This window comes from Ornithorhynchus anatinus, chromosome 1, assembly GCF_004115215.2.
Source record: "Ornithorhynchus anatinus isolate Pmale09 chromosome 1, mOrnAna1.pri.v4, whole genome shotgun sequence".
NCBI classification, from domain to species: Eukaryota; Metazoa; Chordata; class Mammalia; order Monotremata; family Ornithorhynchidae; genus Ornithorhynchus; species Ornithorhynchus anatinus.
The window spans coordinates 131,233,768-131,251,982 of record NC_041728.1 but is presented as its reverse complement, the minus strand read 5'-3'; the positions used below and the strand labels follow the sequence as shown (position 1 = coordinate 131,251,982).

General features: G+C 53.1%; 1 protein-coding gene across 1 annotated transcript; it reads left to right on the top strand.

The window, feature by feature from the left end:
- Nucleotides 1-1,582: 1,582 nt before the first annotated feature.
- Nucleotides 1,583-17,256, top strand: CHRND (cholinergic receptor nicotinic delta subunit). The gene is made up of 13 exons (XM_039914287.1): nucleotides 1,583-1,597; nucleotides 1,945-2,094; nucleotides 5,354-5,554; nucleotides 6,787-6,831; nucleotides 7,075-7,184; nucleotides 7,387-7,542; nucleotides 10,539-10,654; nucleotides 10,809-11,009; nucleotides 12,740-12,851; nucleotides 13,001-13,115; nucleotides 14,303-14,510; nucleotides 15,437-15,555; nucleotides 16,913-17,256. Exons 1-13 carry the CDS (start codon nucleotides 1,583-1,585, stop codon nucleotides 17,093-17,095), a joined length of 1,731 nt encoding a protein of 576 aa, XP_039770221.1. The 3' UTR covers nucleotides 17,096-17,256.
- Nucleotides 17,257-18,215: the final 959 nt, after the last annotated feature.

The following is an 18,215-nucleotide window of genomic DNA, read 5'->3' as shown; positions in this document are numbered from 1 at the left end:
GGCCTGTGAGACGGGAAGGATGGTCATGCCATCCGCAGTGACGGGGAAGTCAGGGAGAGGCCAGGGTTTGGGAGGGAAGATAAGGAGCTCGGTCTCGGACATGTTGAGTTTTAGGTGACGGGCGGACATCCAGGTGGAGACGTCCTGGAGGCAGGAGGAGATACGAGCCTGGAGGGAGGGAGAGAGAACAGGGGAGGAGATGTAGATTTGGTGTCATCTGCATAGAGATGATAGTTGAAGCCGTGGGAGCGAATGAGTTCACCGAGGGAGTGAGTATAGAAGGAGAACAGAAGAGGGCCAAGAACTGACCCTTGAGGAACCCCAACAGTTAGAGGATGGGAGGGGGAGGAGGAGCCCTCAAAGGAGACCAAGAATAAACGGCCAGAGAGATAAGAGGAGAACCAGGAGAGGACGGAGTCCGTGAAGCCAAGGTCGGGTACCATGTAGAGGAGAAGGGGATGGTCGTCAGTGCCCGGGGCGTCGCTATGGGTCGGAAACGACTCGACAGCATAAGACAAGACACATTCCCTGCCCTCATGAACTTACGGTCAAGAGGGGGAGACAGACATTAATATAAATAAATGAATTATGACTGTATGTTCAGAAGTGCTTCACCCAGCACACACCTTCACAAAAGTTCTCCAGGTTTGCCTTTCCCTCTTGCTGACCCCACTTCCTGCCTCTCTTCCCCACCATCTTGAAGCCACCCCCTCACCCACTGCTCCCTCTCCCCTCCAGGTGCCAGGAGTCCTGGAGGGTCTCTGCTCCAAGACAATCAGGAGCTTCAGACTGGAACGGAAGGTGCTCAAGGAGGGGAAAGGTGTCTTGGACTGGGCGGGCGGGCAGAGGGGAGTTAGGAAGGGGGTGACCTAAAGACGAGACCCCAGCCGCTTTGGGAAGAGGTGAGTGGGGATGGAAGGCGGGAAGTGGAAATGGCAGCCTGAGTTCTAATCCCAGCCCTGCCATTTGCCTGTTGTGTGACCTCGGGCAAGTCACTTAACTATTCTGTGACTCAGTTTCCTTATCTATAAAATGGGGATTCAACACCTGTTCTCCCTCCTACTTGAACTCTGAGCCCCATATGGAAGAGAGATTGTGTCTGACCTGAGTATTTTGCATCTATCCCAGTGCTTAGTACACAGTTGGGCACATAGCAAGCACTTAACAAATACCACAATTATTACTGTTACTGTTATTACTACTTATTAAAGGAGGAAGTAGGTGATAGTTGGGAAGAAATGGAAATCCCCTAAAAAAAATAAATTGTGGAGTAACTTGCCCAGGGTCACACAGCAGACAAGTGGCGGAGTCAGGATTAGAACCCATGACCTAACTCACAGGCATGTGCTCTTTCCACTATGCCAGGCTGCTACCTTGTGCTAAATTCCCACCCATCTCAGGGACCACTGATCTCAACATTCAAAAAAGGGTCATTTTGGGGTTGTCAGCAGGAGTCAGGGATGAGGTCTCCACTGCCCTCCTGCTTCCAGGCTGTCCGGGGCTGGATGCTGCCCAGAAGCAGCTGGCTGCCCTGGAAGATGCCCAAGCTTGGATCCTGAAGGTACCTACTAATCAACTGACCATGGACTTCCAAGAGGTGGGTCCCTAGCCCACTAATGCCCTGGACCTCTGGTCCAACCTCCGTTCCAAGTCCCTGGGGTTTCCCTCCATTTCGAGGGCCTCTCCTGGGCGCGGGCTTGGAGCTGGCTGCTAAGAGTTGCGGAGACAGTGAGCGAGGGTAGAGGGCAGAGGGTGTGTGCCCCTCCTGGCAAGAATGGAAGAAGAGATGGCCACCGTCCAGCCCAGTGATGTTTCCTGAGCTGGTCACCGGAGGGTGCGGGAAGAGAAGGCTGAGGGAGCAACAGCAGACCGGGGACTGGGGAGGTTGGACAGGGAAATAAAGAGGCCTCCTGACCCGCTCCTCCTTCTCGCCCCCACTCACAGATCCTGGTGGACCTGGGCTCCAAGACCCCGGCGGGGTTGTTCCGGGCCCGGGTGCGGGTGGCCGTGGGGAGCCGGACGATGGTCTTTCTGGGGTTGGTGGGACTCGAACCCACGGCCTTCACCCGCAGCCTTCCCGGCCTCCTGGCCCAAGTCTTGCGGGGCCTCGGGGACGCTCCGCCGGAAGGACAAGGGACATCCCGAGCCGGATTCCCTTCTGATGCTGGGAAGGAAACTGGGCCCAGCTCGAACGAGGCAGAGGGGCAACTGGGCAGAGTGGCGGCTACTGGCAAGGAAGTAGGAGGCTGATCCTGGGTGCCCATGATGCTTTTTAACCTATAAGCTCAGTGTGGATAGGGAATATGTCTGTTTTAGTGTACTCTCCCAAGTGCTTAATACAGCGCTCTGCGCACAGTAAGCACTCAATAAATACAACCGACTTACTGACTGACAAACCATTCTGCTGCTCCATCTTGGGCTGATGCTGAGGCCTCAGAGTGGGTACCAGCCTGACCGGTAACCGCCCCCCGGTACCGCAGTCTTCCCCCCATTTCTTGGGTTCCTGGCCTGCCCCCTCAGAACAGGAACTTTTGTCCGTGAGCTCGGAGGGCACCTGCTGGGAGAGAGTATTTATTGGCAAAGTTGGGTTTATATTTCGTGTTTTCAATCTGTGAGGATTTCCTAAATAAACACTGTGACCTCCTCAGTCTCGGCTCCGAAGTTTGTTTGGGCACAGGGTAAACCGGGAGCTGGGCATGGACCGGGCATCAAGTTGAATACTTATGAGGGGAGGATTGGGCACCCAAGCTCCCAGGAGAAGGCACCGAACTAGGGCTCAACTAGGTGAGCAAGAGCACAGGCCTGAGCGCCAGGAGATCTGGGTTTGAATCCTGTTTCAGCCACTTGCCCACTGTGTGACCTTGGCTAAGTCACTTCACTTTGCTGAGCCTCAGTTTCCTCAACTGTGAAATGGAGAACTGTCCCCGGTCCCGCTTAGACTGAGAGCCCCCTGTGGGACATGGACTGTGTCTGGTCTGATTGTCTTGTAGTTACTCCAGCACTTAGCCCAGTGCTTGGCAAAAAGTGACCACTTAAAAAATGCTGCTATTATCATTATTATTATATTTAATAAGAAGAAGAACAACAACAACAACAGCAACAATAATAATAGAATGAGGACAATCAGGCGTGATGGGGAAAAGGGTGAAATAATAATATCGCCAAGATCCGCCCTTTCCTCTCCACCCAAACGGCTACCTTACCGCTACGGGCTCTCGTTATATCCCGGCTAGACTACCGCGTCGGCCTTCTCTCTGACCTCCCTTCCTCCTCTCTCGCCCCGCTCCGGTCTATTCTTCACTCCGCCGCCCGGCTCATCTTCCCGCAGAGACGATCTGGGCCTGTCACTCCCCTTCTTAAACAACTCCAGGGGTTGCCTTTCGACCTCCGCTCCAAACAGAAACTCCTCCCTCTAGGCTTCGAGGCTCTCCATCCCCTTGCCCCTTCCTACCTCTCCTCCCTTCTCTCTTTCCACCGCCCACCCCGCACGCTCCGCTCCTCCGCCGCCCACCTCCTCGCCGTCCCCCGGTCTCGCCCGTCCCGCCGTCGACCCCCGGGCCGCGTCCTCCCGCGGTCCCGGAACGCCCTCCCTCCTCACCTCCGCCAAACTGATTCTCTTCCCCTCTTCGAAACCCTACTTAAAACTCACCTCCTCCGAGAGGCCTTCCCAGACTGAGCTCCTCTTCTCCCTCTACTCCGTCTACCACCCCCCCTTCACCTCTCCGCAGCTAAACCCTTTTCCCCCTTTCCCTCTGCTCCTCCCCCTCTCCCTTCCCCTCCCCTCGGCACTGTACTCGTCCGCTCGACTGTCTATATTTCCGTTACCCTATTTATTTTGTTAATGAATTGTGCATCGCCTCGATTCTATTCAGTCGCCATCGGTTTTTACGAGATGTTCTTCCCCTCGACTCTATTTATCGCCATCGTTCTCGTCTGTCCGTCTCCCCCGATTAGAGTGTAAGCCCGTCAAACGGCAGGGACCGTCTCTATCTGTTGCCTACTTGTTCATTCCAAGCGCTTAGTACAGTGCTCTGCACCTAGTAAGCGCTCAATAAATACTATTGAATGAATGAATGAATGAATAATAATAAAGTGTGGACAATCAGGAATGATCGGGTAAAAGATGAAATAATAATAATAAAGTGTGGACAATCAGGCATGATCAGGGAAGGGGTTAAAGCTGGGGAGAGGGTCTTCCCTCCCCCCACTCTTTTCCCTCCTAGTCCCAGCGGATGCAGCTGTCGGCCAGAGGCTGAGTGAAGGCACCAGCTGAGGCTGAGGGCACCAGGGCCAGGTTGCCTGTGATTATCGGAGGTCGGACGTGCCCATTTTCTCTACTCCCCTCTAACCAACCCCGGACCCAGCTCCCCACCTGTCTCCTCACATTCCACGCAGCCCCCAATACTTCTGTCTGCAAAACCGCAGCCCTTCCAGGCCTCCTGCTCTAGCCCGGACCCATGCCCTCCCCATCCACCCAGCCCCCACCTGCTCGTTTTCTTTCTCCTCCCCAGGCCGGGGGGGGGGGGAGGTGTCCTGTTGCATTTCCGCCGAGTTGTCTCCCCACCCTCCTCTCCTCCCATGACCAGTCCCCGAGAACTTGTCCCGGCTGGAAGGACCAGGCATAGGACGCCGGACGGGGGCTGGGGCAGGATGGAAGGGTTGGTGCTGGTGCTGCTGGAGGTTCTGTTTGTCACAGGTAAGGAAAGAATGACCCTGTGCTCCCCCCACAAACCCCTCTGTGGCCTCAATCCCCCAATCCCAAACCCTGCCCTCTTCCCCACCCCCACCCTGAGACGTCCCTCCACCCACTTCCTGCCCCAGATATCATTCCCTCTCACTGCTGCCCACAGATACCCATCCCCCCCACATCAATCATTGTCCCTGGCCACAGCCATCATGCCACTGCTTAGGACCCCCACCCCCCAGCATCAGAGTAGTGAGTCAGGACTAAAGCAGGGTAGTCCCCTCCATACACCCCTGCCCACTTCCACCTCCCCCGCCCCCCTTCCCTGAGTTGGCTCCATAAGGCATCCAGTACCCCCGGGCAAGCACATCTTGCCTCCCAGATCTCACCCTTGAGTGGCACAAAGCTGCCAGCCTCGTATTTATTAGGTGCTTACGGGGTGCAGAGTACTGTACTAAGCACTGGTGAAAAATACACAGTTGGAAAATTAGACACCGTTAGTACAGTGCCCGGATCGTAGTAAGTGCTTAACAAATACCATGATTATTATTAATTATTATCTCTATCCCTCAGAGAGCTCAGATTCTCCCCACCACACCCAGCCCTTCGGCTAAACCCAGGTCCAAAGTTGTTTCCCTTCTCTCCACCCCCAATCACCCTCCACCCCAGGAAACGGTCACCAATTTCCAGATCCTTGGATGTCCCTTTCCTCTCCCTATCCCAGGCGGCTGGGCCACGAACCAGGAGAAGCGACTGATCCATTACTTGTTTGAGGAGAACGGCTACAATAAGAAGCTACGGCCCGTGAACAACAAAGGGGACAGCGTTGATATCAACTTGGCCCTGACTCTGTCCAACCTCATCTCGCTGGTGAGAATCCAGGATTCTCCCCACCCCCACCAGAAGTTAAGCTCAGGTTTTGGGGGCTGAGGAAGGTCAGCAGGACACAGTGATGTGAAAGAGGGACTGGAGAGAGGCAAAGGATTGCAGGCAGGGAGAGGAAGCCAGCAGAAACAACGAGATTAAGGGAGGTGAGAAGGGAGAGGGACAGAGGAAGTAAGAAGAAGAGGGCGCCGAGGGTGGAGGAGGATACAGAAAATGGCCTGGAGTTGGGTCAGAAATAGAAGCTGGGAGGGGAAGGAGTTGGGTGAGCAATGGAGGCTGAGAGCAGAAAGGGAATCAGTCGTTCGTATTTACTAAGCGCTTACTGTGTGCAGAACATGGGCAAGTACAGCACAACAATAAAAGGTGACATTCCCTGCCCACAGCGAGTTCACAGTCTAGCTGGATCAGCAGTGGAGGCTGAGAGCAGAAGGGCTGGATCAGCAATGGAGGCCGGGAGCAGAAGGGGATGGGGCGTTATCAGCAACGGAGGCTGGGAGCAGAGAGGAATGAGCTGTAGTTCCATTCCAAAATGTGCTTCTTTGAGTTGTTTCACAAAGAAGACTCTAATGGGAGGATGCTAAGCGTGTTTTTCATTTAATCCTAAATTATGGTGAAATCCTTCCCAAATTGTGGTCCTCCTGCCTGAGACCTCCGGTTCCTGAAATCTCAAGTTGTGCTAGCCTCCCTGAGAGCGGGGATTGTATCTCCCAACTCGATAGTACTGAACTCTCCCAAGCGCTTAATACGGTGCTCTGCACACAGTAAGGACAGTTTGATTGGCTGATTGCTAGCCCGCACGGGCTTCACCTGGGTGAGCAGAAGTTTGCTCCTCCACGTCTCCAAGGGTCTGGCATCCCTTTATCTTGGATCTCAACAAGTACACCGCCCCTTCCCCTGACCCCTGCCCGATTCAGGCCTCCAGAGAATCAGTATGGCATAGTGGTCAGAACACGGGCCTGGGAGTCAAAAGGACCTGGGTTCAAATCCCGGCCCTGCCACATCTCTGCTGCGTGACCTTGGGCAGGTCACTTCACTTCTCTGGGCCTCAGTTCCCTCCTCTGTAAAATGGGGATTAAGAGTGTGAGCTCCATGGGGGATAGGGACTGTTTCCAATTTGATTGACTTGTATCCACCCCAGTGCTTAGACCAGTGCTTGGCACATGGTAAGCACTTAACAAGTACCATTATTATTATTGTTATTATCACTCTTATTGCAGAAAGAAGTCGACGAGACCCTCACCACCAACGTATGGATCGAGCATGTAAGGAAGCTCTGCCGTTTTGAGTCTAGTGGGTGGGGAGATTCCGGGTCCCTGCTATTTGGGGATCCCACCCCCCTTGCTCTGAGGGAAGAACCGAGGTTTCTCACTCCCCTCTCCTGACGCCCGCAGCCCCCGACCTCCAAGCACGTCCCGTCTCTAGCTTCTAGCTTGTCCCCTCCCGTGAGCGGGGAGGAAGCGGAGGTTCCCCGGGGCCTGGGACTGACCCACCCACGGACCCCGCAGGGCTGGACGGACAGCCGGCTCGAGTGGAACATGTCCGAGTTTGGGGACATCGGCATTCTGCGCCTGCCTCCTGACATGCTGTGGCTCCCCGAGATTGTGCTGGAGAACAAGTGAGCGTTGGTTCTGCCTCCCCACCCCTGCCACTCTTTCCCATTCCTTCCCACACCCCCAACTCCCCCATCACTTCACCTTCCCAGCCTCCAACTCTGCTCTCCTTTTATTCCTCCCGCCCCTTCCCCGCAGCCAAATCCCCTGTCCCTCCTGCTCCTCCTTCCCTCTCTCATCGGCTCCCGCTCTCCAACTCTCCCATAGCAATGACGGTTCCTTCCAGATCTCCTACGCATGCAACGTCCTGGTCTACCCAAACGGCTACGTGTACTGGCTACCGCCTGCCATCTTCCGCTCATCCTGTCCCATCAGCGTCACCTACTTCCCCTTTGACTGGCAGAACTGCTCCCTCAAGTTCAGGTCGGTTCAGGCATTCTCTCGTCCCTTCCGAGCCCCGGCCTCTTCCCTCAGTTCCACACTCTGACCTCTACCTGCCCTTCCTACTTGAAGCGGAAGGAGAAAATATAATTTATATATATATTAATGCCTGTCTTCCCCTCTAGACTGTGGGCTCGTAGTGGGCAGGGACTGTGTCTACTACCTAATAATGATAATAATAATACTTCTGGTATTTGTTAATTGCTTACTATGTCCCAAGCAGTGGACTAAACACTGGAGTGGATACAAGCAAATCGGGTTGGACACAGTCCCTGTCCCACGTGGGGCTCACAGTCTTAATCCCCATTTTACAGTTGAGGTAACTGAGGCACGGAGAATAAAGTGACTTGCCCGAGGTCACACAGCGGAGAAGTGGCAGAGCCGGGATTAGAACCTAGGTCCTTCTACTCCTGGGCTGTACTCTATCCACTAGGCCACGCTGCTATCTCCCACGCGCTTAGTAGAGTGCTCTGCTCACAGTAAGTGCTCAGTAAAATGATTGGAAACAGCCTGGGGCAGGAGAAGAGTCAGAGGAGCTCAAGACCTCCTGCAGCGAAGGCTCCTAACTCTGGCTCCCCGACCCAGAAAACCATTCATTCAATCATATTTATTGAGCGCTTCCTGTGTGCAAAGCACTACATTAAGCACTTGGGAGAATACAATACTACAATAAACAGACACATTCCCAGCCCACAACGAGCTTACAGCCTAGAGCAGGGAGACAGGCATTAATATAAATAAATAAATTATGGATATGTACAAAGGGAGCAAGTCAGGGCGATGCAGAAGGGAATAAGAGGAGATGAGCTTTCACTAAGGCTTTGAAGGGGGAGAGTCATTGTCTGTCGGATATGAGGAGGGAGGGTTTCCAGGCCAGAGGTAGGATATGGGCGAGGGGTCGGTGGTGAGATAGATACAAGATTGAGGCACAGCGAGAAGGTTGGCATTAGAGGAACGAAGTGTGCGGGCTGGGTTGTAGTAGGAGAGTAGCGAGGTGAGGCCGGGGGGGAGTTGATGGACTGCTCTAAAGCCAATGGTGAGGAGTTTTTGTTTGAGGTGGAGGTGGATGGGCAACCACTGGAGGTTTTTGAGGAGTGGGAAGACATGCCCTGAACATTTTTGAAGAAAAACGATCCGGGCAGCAGAGTGAAGTATAGACTGGAGTGGGGAGAGACAGAAGTCTGGCAGGACAGCAAGGAGGATGATGCAGTAATACAGGAAGCATAGGATGAGTGATTGTATCAGTGGAGTAGCAGTTTGGATAGAGAGGAAAGGATGGATTTTAGCAACGTTGTGAAGGTTGAATCGACAGGATTTAGTGATGGAATAAACGTGTGGTTTGAATGAGAGAGAGGAGTCGAGGATAATGCGAAGGTTACAGGCTTGTTGGTATTTGTTAAGCGCTTACTATGTGCAGAGCACTGTTCTAAGTGCTGGGGTAGATACAGGGTGTTCAGGTTGTCCCACGTGAGGCTCACAGTCTTCATGAGGTAACTGAGGCACAGAAAAGTTAAGTGACTTGCCCACAGTCACACAGCTGACAAGTGGCAGACCTGGGATTCGAACTCATGACCTCTGACTCCCAAGCCCGTGCTCTTTCCACTGAGCCACGCTGTGAGACAGGAAGGATGGTGGCGCCATCTACAGTTATGGGAAAGTCAGAGGGGAGGACAGGGTTTGGGTGGGAAGATAAGAAGTTCTGTTTTGGATGTGTTAAACTCGAGGTTCATTCATTCATTCATTCATTCAATAGTATTTATTGAGCGCTTACTATGTGCAGAGCACTGTACTAAGCGCTTGGGATGAACAAGTCGGCAACAGATAGAGACGGTCCCTGCCGTTTGACGGGCTTACGGTCTCATCGGGGGAGACGGACAGACGAGCACGATGGCGATAAATAGAGTCGAGGGGAAGAACATCTCGTAAAAACAATGGCAACTAAATAGAATCGAGGCGATGTACAATTCATTAACAAAATAAATAGGGTAACGAAAATATAGACAGTTGAGCGGACGAGTACGGTGCTGTGGGGATGGGAAGGGAGAGGTGGAGGAGCAGAGGGAAAAGGGGAAAATGAGGCTTTAGCTGCGGAGAGGTAAAGGGGGGATGGCAGAGGGAGTAGAGGGGGACGAGGAGCTCAGTCTGGGAAGGCCTCTTGGAGGAGGTGAGTTTTAAGTAGGGTTTTGAAGAGAGAAAGAGAATCGGTTTGGCGGAGGTGAGGAGGGAGGGCGTTCCGGGACCGCGGGAGGACGCGACCCGGGGGTCGACGGCGGGATGGGCGAGACCGAGGGACGGTGAGGAGGCGGGCGGCGGAGGAGCGGAGCGTGCGGGGTGGGCGGGAGAAAGAGAGAAGGGAGGAGAGGTAGGAAGGGGCAAGGGGATGGAGAGCCTCGAAGCCTAGAGTGAGGAGTTTCTGTTTGGAGCGGAGGTAGATAGGCAACCACTGGAGTTGTTTAAGAAGGGGAGTGACAGGCCCAGATCGTCTCTGCGGGAAGATGAGCCGGGCAGCGGAGTGAAGAATAGACCGGAGCGGGGCGAGAGAGGAGGAAGGGAGGTCAGAGAGAAGGCCGACACGGTAGTCTAGCCGGGATATGGAGGACATCCAAGTAAAGATGTCTCGAAGGCAAGAGGAAATGTGAGACTGCAGAGAGGGAGAGAGGTCAGGGCTGGATGGGCCGGGGTGTCAGAGGACCTGGGTTCTAATCCTGCCTTTGACAATTACTTCTTGTATGACCTTGGGCAAGTCACTTCACATTTGCCCGTGTGCCTCAGTACTCCTGTTCTCCCTCCTACTTCGACCGTGATCCCCAAGTGGGACTGGGACTTTGTCCAGACTACCTCGAACCTACTCCAGTGCTTAGAACAGCATTTGACACATAGTAAGCCCTTAACCATGCCATTAAAAAAAAGAGTCCAGCTCAGCATGGCTAAAGTTGATGAGCTTGAAGCTCACTTCCTTGCCTACCTGAACTCTGCAGCTCTCTGATGTACACAGCCAAGGAGATCACGTTGCACCTGAAGCAGGAGGAGGACAAAGAGACTAATCGCTTCTATCCTGTGGAGTGGATCATCATTGACCCGGAAGGTTTTACTGGTAATGTCCACCACTATTCCTAGGCCTCCAAACAGGACCTCCTCCCCAACCCCCACCACCCCTGCTTCACCATCTCCGTGGTCCTGTCCCCTGTTCCGAACCTGCCCTCTCGCTATTCCAGCTGTGTCCCCAACCTCTTATTTGCTGCCCTTAGAAAATGGGGAGTGGGAGATTGTGCACAGGCCGGCACGGAAGAACATTGACCCTGGAGCCCCCCTGGACAGCACCGGCCACCAAGACATCACCTTCTATCTCATCATCCGGCGCAAACCGCTCTTCTACGTCATCAACATCCTGGTGCCCTGCGTGCTCATCTCCTTCATGATCAACCTCGTCTTCTACCTGCCCGCCGACAGTGAGGGACCCCGCCCCTTCCCCGGCCTTCCTCACCCCTCTCCGCAACTCTCCTAGCCACCAGTCACCTGCAAGGACCCCCAAGACATCCTCTTGATATCTCCTTAGGACATCTCCAAACTGTAAGCTCGTTGCGGGCAGGGGCCGTACCTACCAACTCTGTATCGTACTCTTCCAACTGCTTAGGACAGTGGTCCGCGCACACAATAAGCTCTCGATAAATACCGACTGATTGTACTGTACTCTCCCCAGCGCTCAGTACAGCGCTCTGCACGCGGTAAGGGCTTAGTAAATGCGATTGAATTGTACTCTCCCAAATGCTTAGTATAGTGCTCTGCACATAGTAAGTGCTCCATTATTTTTATTAATAGTAATGATGATGGCATTTGGTAAGTGCTTACTATGTGCCAAACACTGCTGTAAGCACAGGGGTAGATGCATGATAATCAGATTGTCCCACGTGGGGCTTACAGTCTTAATCCCCATTTTACAGATGAGGTAATAATAACTCTGACAAATGGCAGAGTCAGGATTAGAACCCACATCTACTGACTCCCAAGCCCGTGCTCTTTCCACTAAGCCACACTGCTTCTCAGGGGGAAACAGTAAAGTTAGTAGGCAGTCTAGAAGGGAGAGAGAGAAGGACAAATGAGGAAATGGAGAAAGTCTCTTGGAGAATGATAATAAGAATAATAATAGTGATATTTGTTAAATGTTTATCATGTTCCAGGGATTGTACTAAGCGCTGGGGTGGGTACAAGAAAATCCAATAGGATACAGTCCCTGTCCCACATGGGGCTCACAGTCTTGAGAAGCATCAGGGCCTAGTGGAAATAGCACTGAGAAGTCCGGAAGTCAGAAGGACGTGAGTTCTAATTCTGGCTCTGCCCCTTATCTACTGTGTAATCTTGGGCAAGTCACTTCACTTATCTCTGCCTCAGTTGCCTCATCTCTAAAATGGGGATTAAGAATGTGAGCCCCATGAGGGACAGGGACAGTGTCCAACCTGATAATCTTGTATCTAGAGCAGCACTTGCAACGTAGTAAGTGCTTAACAAATGCTATTATCATTATTAATCTCCGTTTCACAGACGAGGTAACTGAGCCACAGAGAAGTGAAATGACTTGCCCAAAGTCACACAGCAGACAAGTGGCGGAGTCACCATTAGAACTCAGGTTCTTCTGACTCTCAAGCCCGTTAGGCCACGCTACTTTGACGGATCGATGAATTGATCTCCACGGTCCTCCCCTGACCAGCAGAGAGGGGCTTCTGAGAGACTTCTGGAGGGCCTACAATTCTCCCCAGGACTCAAAAGGACATAACCGCTCCCCTTCACCGTAGAGCTGCTGCCTCCAGGGTGTCCTAGGGGAGGAGGAAAGTAGCTCTGGGGAACTCTGGAGACACTTGGGTCGTTTATAGAGCTAAGCTCCCAGGACATTCATCAATCAGTGGCTTTTATGGAGCCCTCACCGTATGCAGAGCTCTGTACTCAAAGCTGAGGGGGAATACAACAGAGTTGGTCGATCAGTTCCCTGCCCCCTGTGAGCTTACGGTCTAAAAGGCAAGTCCCGAGCCAGAGATTCGTTCATTCAATCCTATTTATCGAGCACTTTCTGTGCTTGAGAGAGTACAGTGCGACAATAAACAGACACGTTCCCTGCCCACAACGAATTTATGAGAGGCTGAGGGGTCGGGGGTCAGACAGAAGTTAAGGCTGTGCTTCTTCATAGGCGGTGAGAAAACGTCACTGGCCATCTCGGTGCTGCTGGCCCAGTCTGTCTTCCTGTTGCTTATTTCCAAACGCCTGCCTGCCACCTCCCACGCCATCCCCCTCATCGGCAAGTAAGTGAGATGGCGTTTTCTTTCTCCTCCTCTGCCTTCTTCTCTTCCCCCTCCTCCTCCCCGAACCCTGCCCGTCTCTGCCCGGGTCCAGGCTGTTCTGGAGGCCTGGCGGGCAGAGGGGGTCGGGGTTAAAGCTGTGACTGTGGCAGGTTCCTTCTCTTCGGCATGGTTCTGGTGACTTTGGTCGTGGTCATCTGCGTGATCGTGCTGAACATCCACTTCCGGACACCCAGCACTCACGTGCTCTCTGAGGGACTCAAGAAGGTGAGTGAGGTGGGGAGGGAACGTGGGGTGAGAAGAGGTGGCCGGGGAGTGTTAGAGGTGGGGACAGGGAGAGGGGGAGACTGTTGGGGTGGGGGAAATCGTTGGGGGGGGGGGGCGGGGATTGCATGGGAGTCAGAGGTCATGGGTTCTAATCCCGGCTTCCCAGCTGTGTGACTTTGGGCAAATCACTTCACTTCTCTTTGCCTCAGTTACCTCATCTGTAAAATGAGGATTGAAACTGGGAGCCCACGTGGGACAACCTGATCACCTTGTATTCCCCCCACCCGGCGCTTAGAACGGTGCTTTGCACATAGTAAGAGCTTAATAAATACCACCATTATTATTATTATTGCTGAGGGGAAGTGTTAGGAGAGGGAGCGTTAGGGGGAGAGAGAGAGCTAGAGAAGGAAAGTGAGAAGAGTAAATGGATATGGATGGAGAAAGGAGAGATGACCCAGTGAGCTCATGGCCTCTCATGGTTTAATGACAAGAGTCCGGGCTTGGAAGTCACAGGTCGAGGGTTCTAATCCCGGCTCTGCCACTAATCAGCTGTGTGACTTTGTGCAAGTCACTTAACTTCTCTGCACCTCAGTTCCCTCATCTGTAAAATGGGGATTAAGACCATGAGCCCCAGGTGGGACAACCTGATTACCTTGTATCTACCCCAGCACTTAGAACAATGCTTGGCACATAGTAAGCATTTAATAAATACCATTATTATCATTATTATTTACCGAGAAGCAGCCTGGCCTCTTGGAAAGAACACGGGACTGAGAGTCGGAGAACCTGGGTTCTAATCCCCTCTCCGCCACCTTCGTGCTACGTGACCTTAGCCAGTCAGTTATCTTCTTTGTGCCTCAGTGCCCTCATCTGTAAAATGAATCGTCAGTACTGTTCTGCCTCCCACTTACACTGTGAGCCCTAGGTGGGACCTGATGATCTTGCATTTACCCCAGGGCTTAAGTATGTTCTTAACAAATACTAGTATGATTATTGAGCACTTGCTGTGTGCAGGGAATGTGTCTGCTAATTCTGCTGTTTTGTGCTCTCCCGAGCACTTAGAACAGTGCTCTGCACATAGTAAGTGCTCAGTAAATACGATTAATTGATGCATTGACTGCAGAGCCCCACACTAAGCCTCTGTATCCACCTGTGACTTACCTCTACCCGACGTCCCCCCACCCCAGCTGTTTCTGGAGACCCTCCCCCGGCTGCTCCACATGTCCCAGCCAGCGGAGGAGGAGCAAAGTCCTGGAGGGACCCAGGTGCGCCGGACCAGCTCCCTGGGCTACATCGTCAAGGCCGAAGAGTACTTCACGCTCAAGTCCCGCAGTGACCTCATGTTTGAAAAGCAGTCAGAGAGGCACGGGCTGACCAGCCGCGTCACACCCGCATGTAGGTTGCTGGGGCAGGAGGGGGGTGAGGATGCCCAGGGTGCCAGGGAGAGGTGCGAGGATGCCCGGGTTGCCAAGGAGAGGTACGAGGAAGCCCAGGGTGCCAGGAAGAGGTGCGAGGATGCCTGGGGTGCCAGGGAGAGGTGAGAGAATGCCCAGGGTGCCAGGGAGAGGTATGAGGATGCCCAGAGTGCCAGGGGGAACTATAAAGATGCCCAGTGTGCCAGAGAGAGGTGCTGGAACCATTTGGAGGGGAAGAGGCCAAAGTGGCCTAGTGCTTGACACACGGTAAGCGCTTAACAATTACTATAACCATAAGAGGAGAGAAGCAGCATGGCCTAGTGCATAGAGCATGGGCCTGGGAGTTAGAAGGACCTGGGTCCTAACCCCTGCTCTGCCACTTGTCTGTTGTGTGACCTTGGGCAAGTCACTTTGCTTCTCTGTATCTTGTATCTATCCAGAGCTTAGTACAGTGCTTAACACACAGTAAGCACTTAGCAAATATTATCATCTTTATTATTATTATCATCTGGTGGCATTCCTTTGTGGGAACAACCTTCAGCTTCAGGCCAGAGCTCTCCCATGCAGCAGAACTGTGATTTCTTTGACCTTTTCCAGCCCTCAGGAGGCCATGCCCGGGGAGGGGGCGGTGGAGCAGCGGCAGAGCAGATGGCAGAGCGGGTAACATTGGCAACAAGGGCAGAAGGGGCAGCGGGGCCGTCAACGTAGCGTCGTCCCCAGATCCCCGGCTTCACCCTTAATGGTCCACTCTGGGCGAGACCACAGCCCCAGCCACGAACCCAGCCCTAGGGGTGCCCTCCAGGGCTCAGAAGCTCCCAGACGTTCCACCTGGACAGGCCGGGCGGACCGTCCAAATGTCAGGCAGCTCTTCCCGACCCTGCCAACTCTGCCCGCCTTCCCGGATAGGTAATCTCCCGGTGGGATCAGAGGAGGCCCAGCAGCAGCTGTACGGTGAAATGAAGCCTGCCTTAGATGGAGCCAACTTCATTGTCATGCACATGAGGGACAAGAACCACTACAATGAGGTGAGGGCAGGAGACAGGCACAGGCCCGGCCTGACTGGTGCCTCAGAGAGTGCTTCAGGACCTCAGAGAATGGGCTGCCTTGGAGGTCCTAGTCCCCGGAGGGGAAAAAGATGGGGTCCCGGAGCAGACCCAGACCCCCGGCCTAGACCCTGCACCTTACCTGGACCTGTCCCAGACTCCCTGGGGTTGTTCAGGCTGAGGATGACGACCTGAGGCCGGGGCTGCTCTGGTCTCCCCGGGGTGAGTTGATGGGGGCCGCTCATTTGTCACGGGGAGGGGGTGCTACTCTTTACTTCCACCCTCTCCCCACTCTGCAATGTCCGCTCAACTTCTCCCCATTTAGGGCCCCGCCAAGGGAGGGTCCACTTCTCCGTAACCCTCCTGCTGCAGCGTGGGAAGCAGAAAACAGCGTGGCCTGTTGGAAAGAGTTCGGGCCTGGGAGTCGGACCATGTAGGTTCTGATCCTGGCTCCACCACTCGTCTGCTGTGTGGTCTTGGGCAAGTCACTTAACTCTTCTGGGCCTCAGTTCCCTCATCTGCAAAATGGGGATTCAACGCCTGTCCTCCCTCCTACTTAGGTTGGGAGCCCCATGTGGGACCTGATTATCCTTTTTCTAATCCAGTGCTTAGTACAGTACTTGGCATATAGTGAGTGCTTAACAAATTTGTAATTGCTTAATACAGTGCTTTGCACACAGTAAGTGCTCAGTAAATACAATTGAATTGAATGAAATATTACTATTATTATTGCTGCAATGGCACCTCTCTTTGGAACAGCCTTTGCTTCTGAGCCCTCCCTGTGCCCCAGGGAGCAGATCTTCAGGAGGCTGGGGAAGACACTACCTTTTTTTTCTTATGGTTTTTGTTAAGTGCTTACTATGTACCAGGCACTGTACTAAACAGCGGGTAGATACGAGCTCATCAGGTTGGACACAGTCCCTTGCTGCATATGGGGCTCTAGGTCTCGATCCCCATTTTACAGTTGAGAAAACAGGCACAGAGAATAATAATAATAGTAATAATAATAATTACAGTATCTGTTAAGCGCTTACTATGTGCCAGACACTGTACTAAGCACTGAGGTGGATACAAACAAATCGGGCTGGACACAGTCCCTGTCCCACATGGAGCTCACAGTCTCAAACCCCATTTTACACATGAGGTAACTGAGGCCCAGAGAAGTGAAATGACTTGCCCAAGGTCACACAGCAGGCAAGTGGAGGAGTCAGGATTAGAACTCATGACCTTTTAACTCCCAGACCCATGGTCTATCTACTGTGCCACGCTGCTTCTCAAATGAAGTGACTTGCCCAAGGTCACGCAGTTCTTCTTCACCTGCTCTTCTTCTTCCCCCCAGGAGAAGGACAGCTGGAACCGGGTGGCCCGCACAGCGGATCGGCTCTGCCTTTTCGTGGTGACACCCATAATGGTGTTGGGCGCGGCCTGGATCTTCCTACAAGGGGCCTACAACCAGCCCCCGCTCCAGCCCTTCCCGGGAGACCCCTTCTCCTACTTGGAGGAAGACAAGCGCCTTATCTAGCGGTCCGGTTGGGACTCCCCATCTGCCCTGGCTTTACACGGGATTTGGAATCTAGGACCCGGCACGGCTGCTGAATCCAAAAGGGGCCCTCGTGTAACTGGGAGGACACCTGACAGGGTAGAGCGCAGAAGTCACTGTAGCCTGAGAAGCAGCGTGGCCTAATGGAAAGAGCCCGGGCCTGGAAGTCAGAAGGTCATGGGTTCTAATTCCGGCTCTGTCGCTTGTCTGCTGTGTGAATTTGAGCAAGTCTCTTCACTTCTCTGGGCCTCAGTGACCTCATCTGTAAAATGGGGATAAGGACAGTGAGCCCCACGTGGGGCAGGGACTGTTTCTGACCTGATTTGCTTGTACCCAGAGCTTAGTAGAGTGTCTGGTACAAGTATCACAATTATCATTATTATTATCAAGTCAGAGGACCTGGATTCTAATCCCTGTCCATCACTTGCTTGCTGTGTGATCCTGGGCAAGTGGCTTAACTTCTCTATGCCTCAGTTTCCTCAACTATAAAATGGGGATTAAATATCTGTTGTCCCTCCTGCGTAGCCTGTGAGACTGGGACTGCGTCCAACCTGAGCCTAGAACAGTGCTTGATAAAGAGTAAGCGCTTAACAAGTACCATAATAATAATAAACCACCCTATCTGGAAGAGGTGTCCTTCTGCTCCCTTACTTTCCCTCGGACCCCCTGACGCTGGGGGCTCCGAGATGACCGGTCCTCCTGTTGCTAGGGGGAAAATGGCAGGAAATCCCCGCCCCTTGCAGAGACGCCTTACCCTTCCTCATACTTGGGGGGGCCTCTGGGTCCTCCTGGCTCAGCATCCCTCTGGGTTGTGGGACCTGAAACTTGTACAAGGGGCTTCATTCAATCATATTTATTGAGCGCTTACTGTGTGCAGAGCACTGTACTAAGCACTTGGAAAGTACAATTGTCAACGAATAGAGACAATCTCTACCCAACAATGGGCTGACAGTCTAGAGGGGGGAGACAGACAACAAAACAAGTAGACGGGCATCAATAGCATCAAAATAGATAAAGGGAATTATAGATCTATATGCATCATTAATAAAATAAATAGAATAGTATGTACAAATATACACAAGTGCTATGGGGTGGGGAAGGG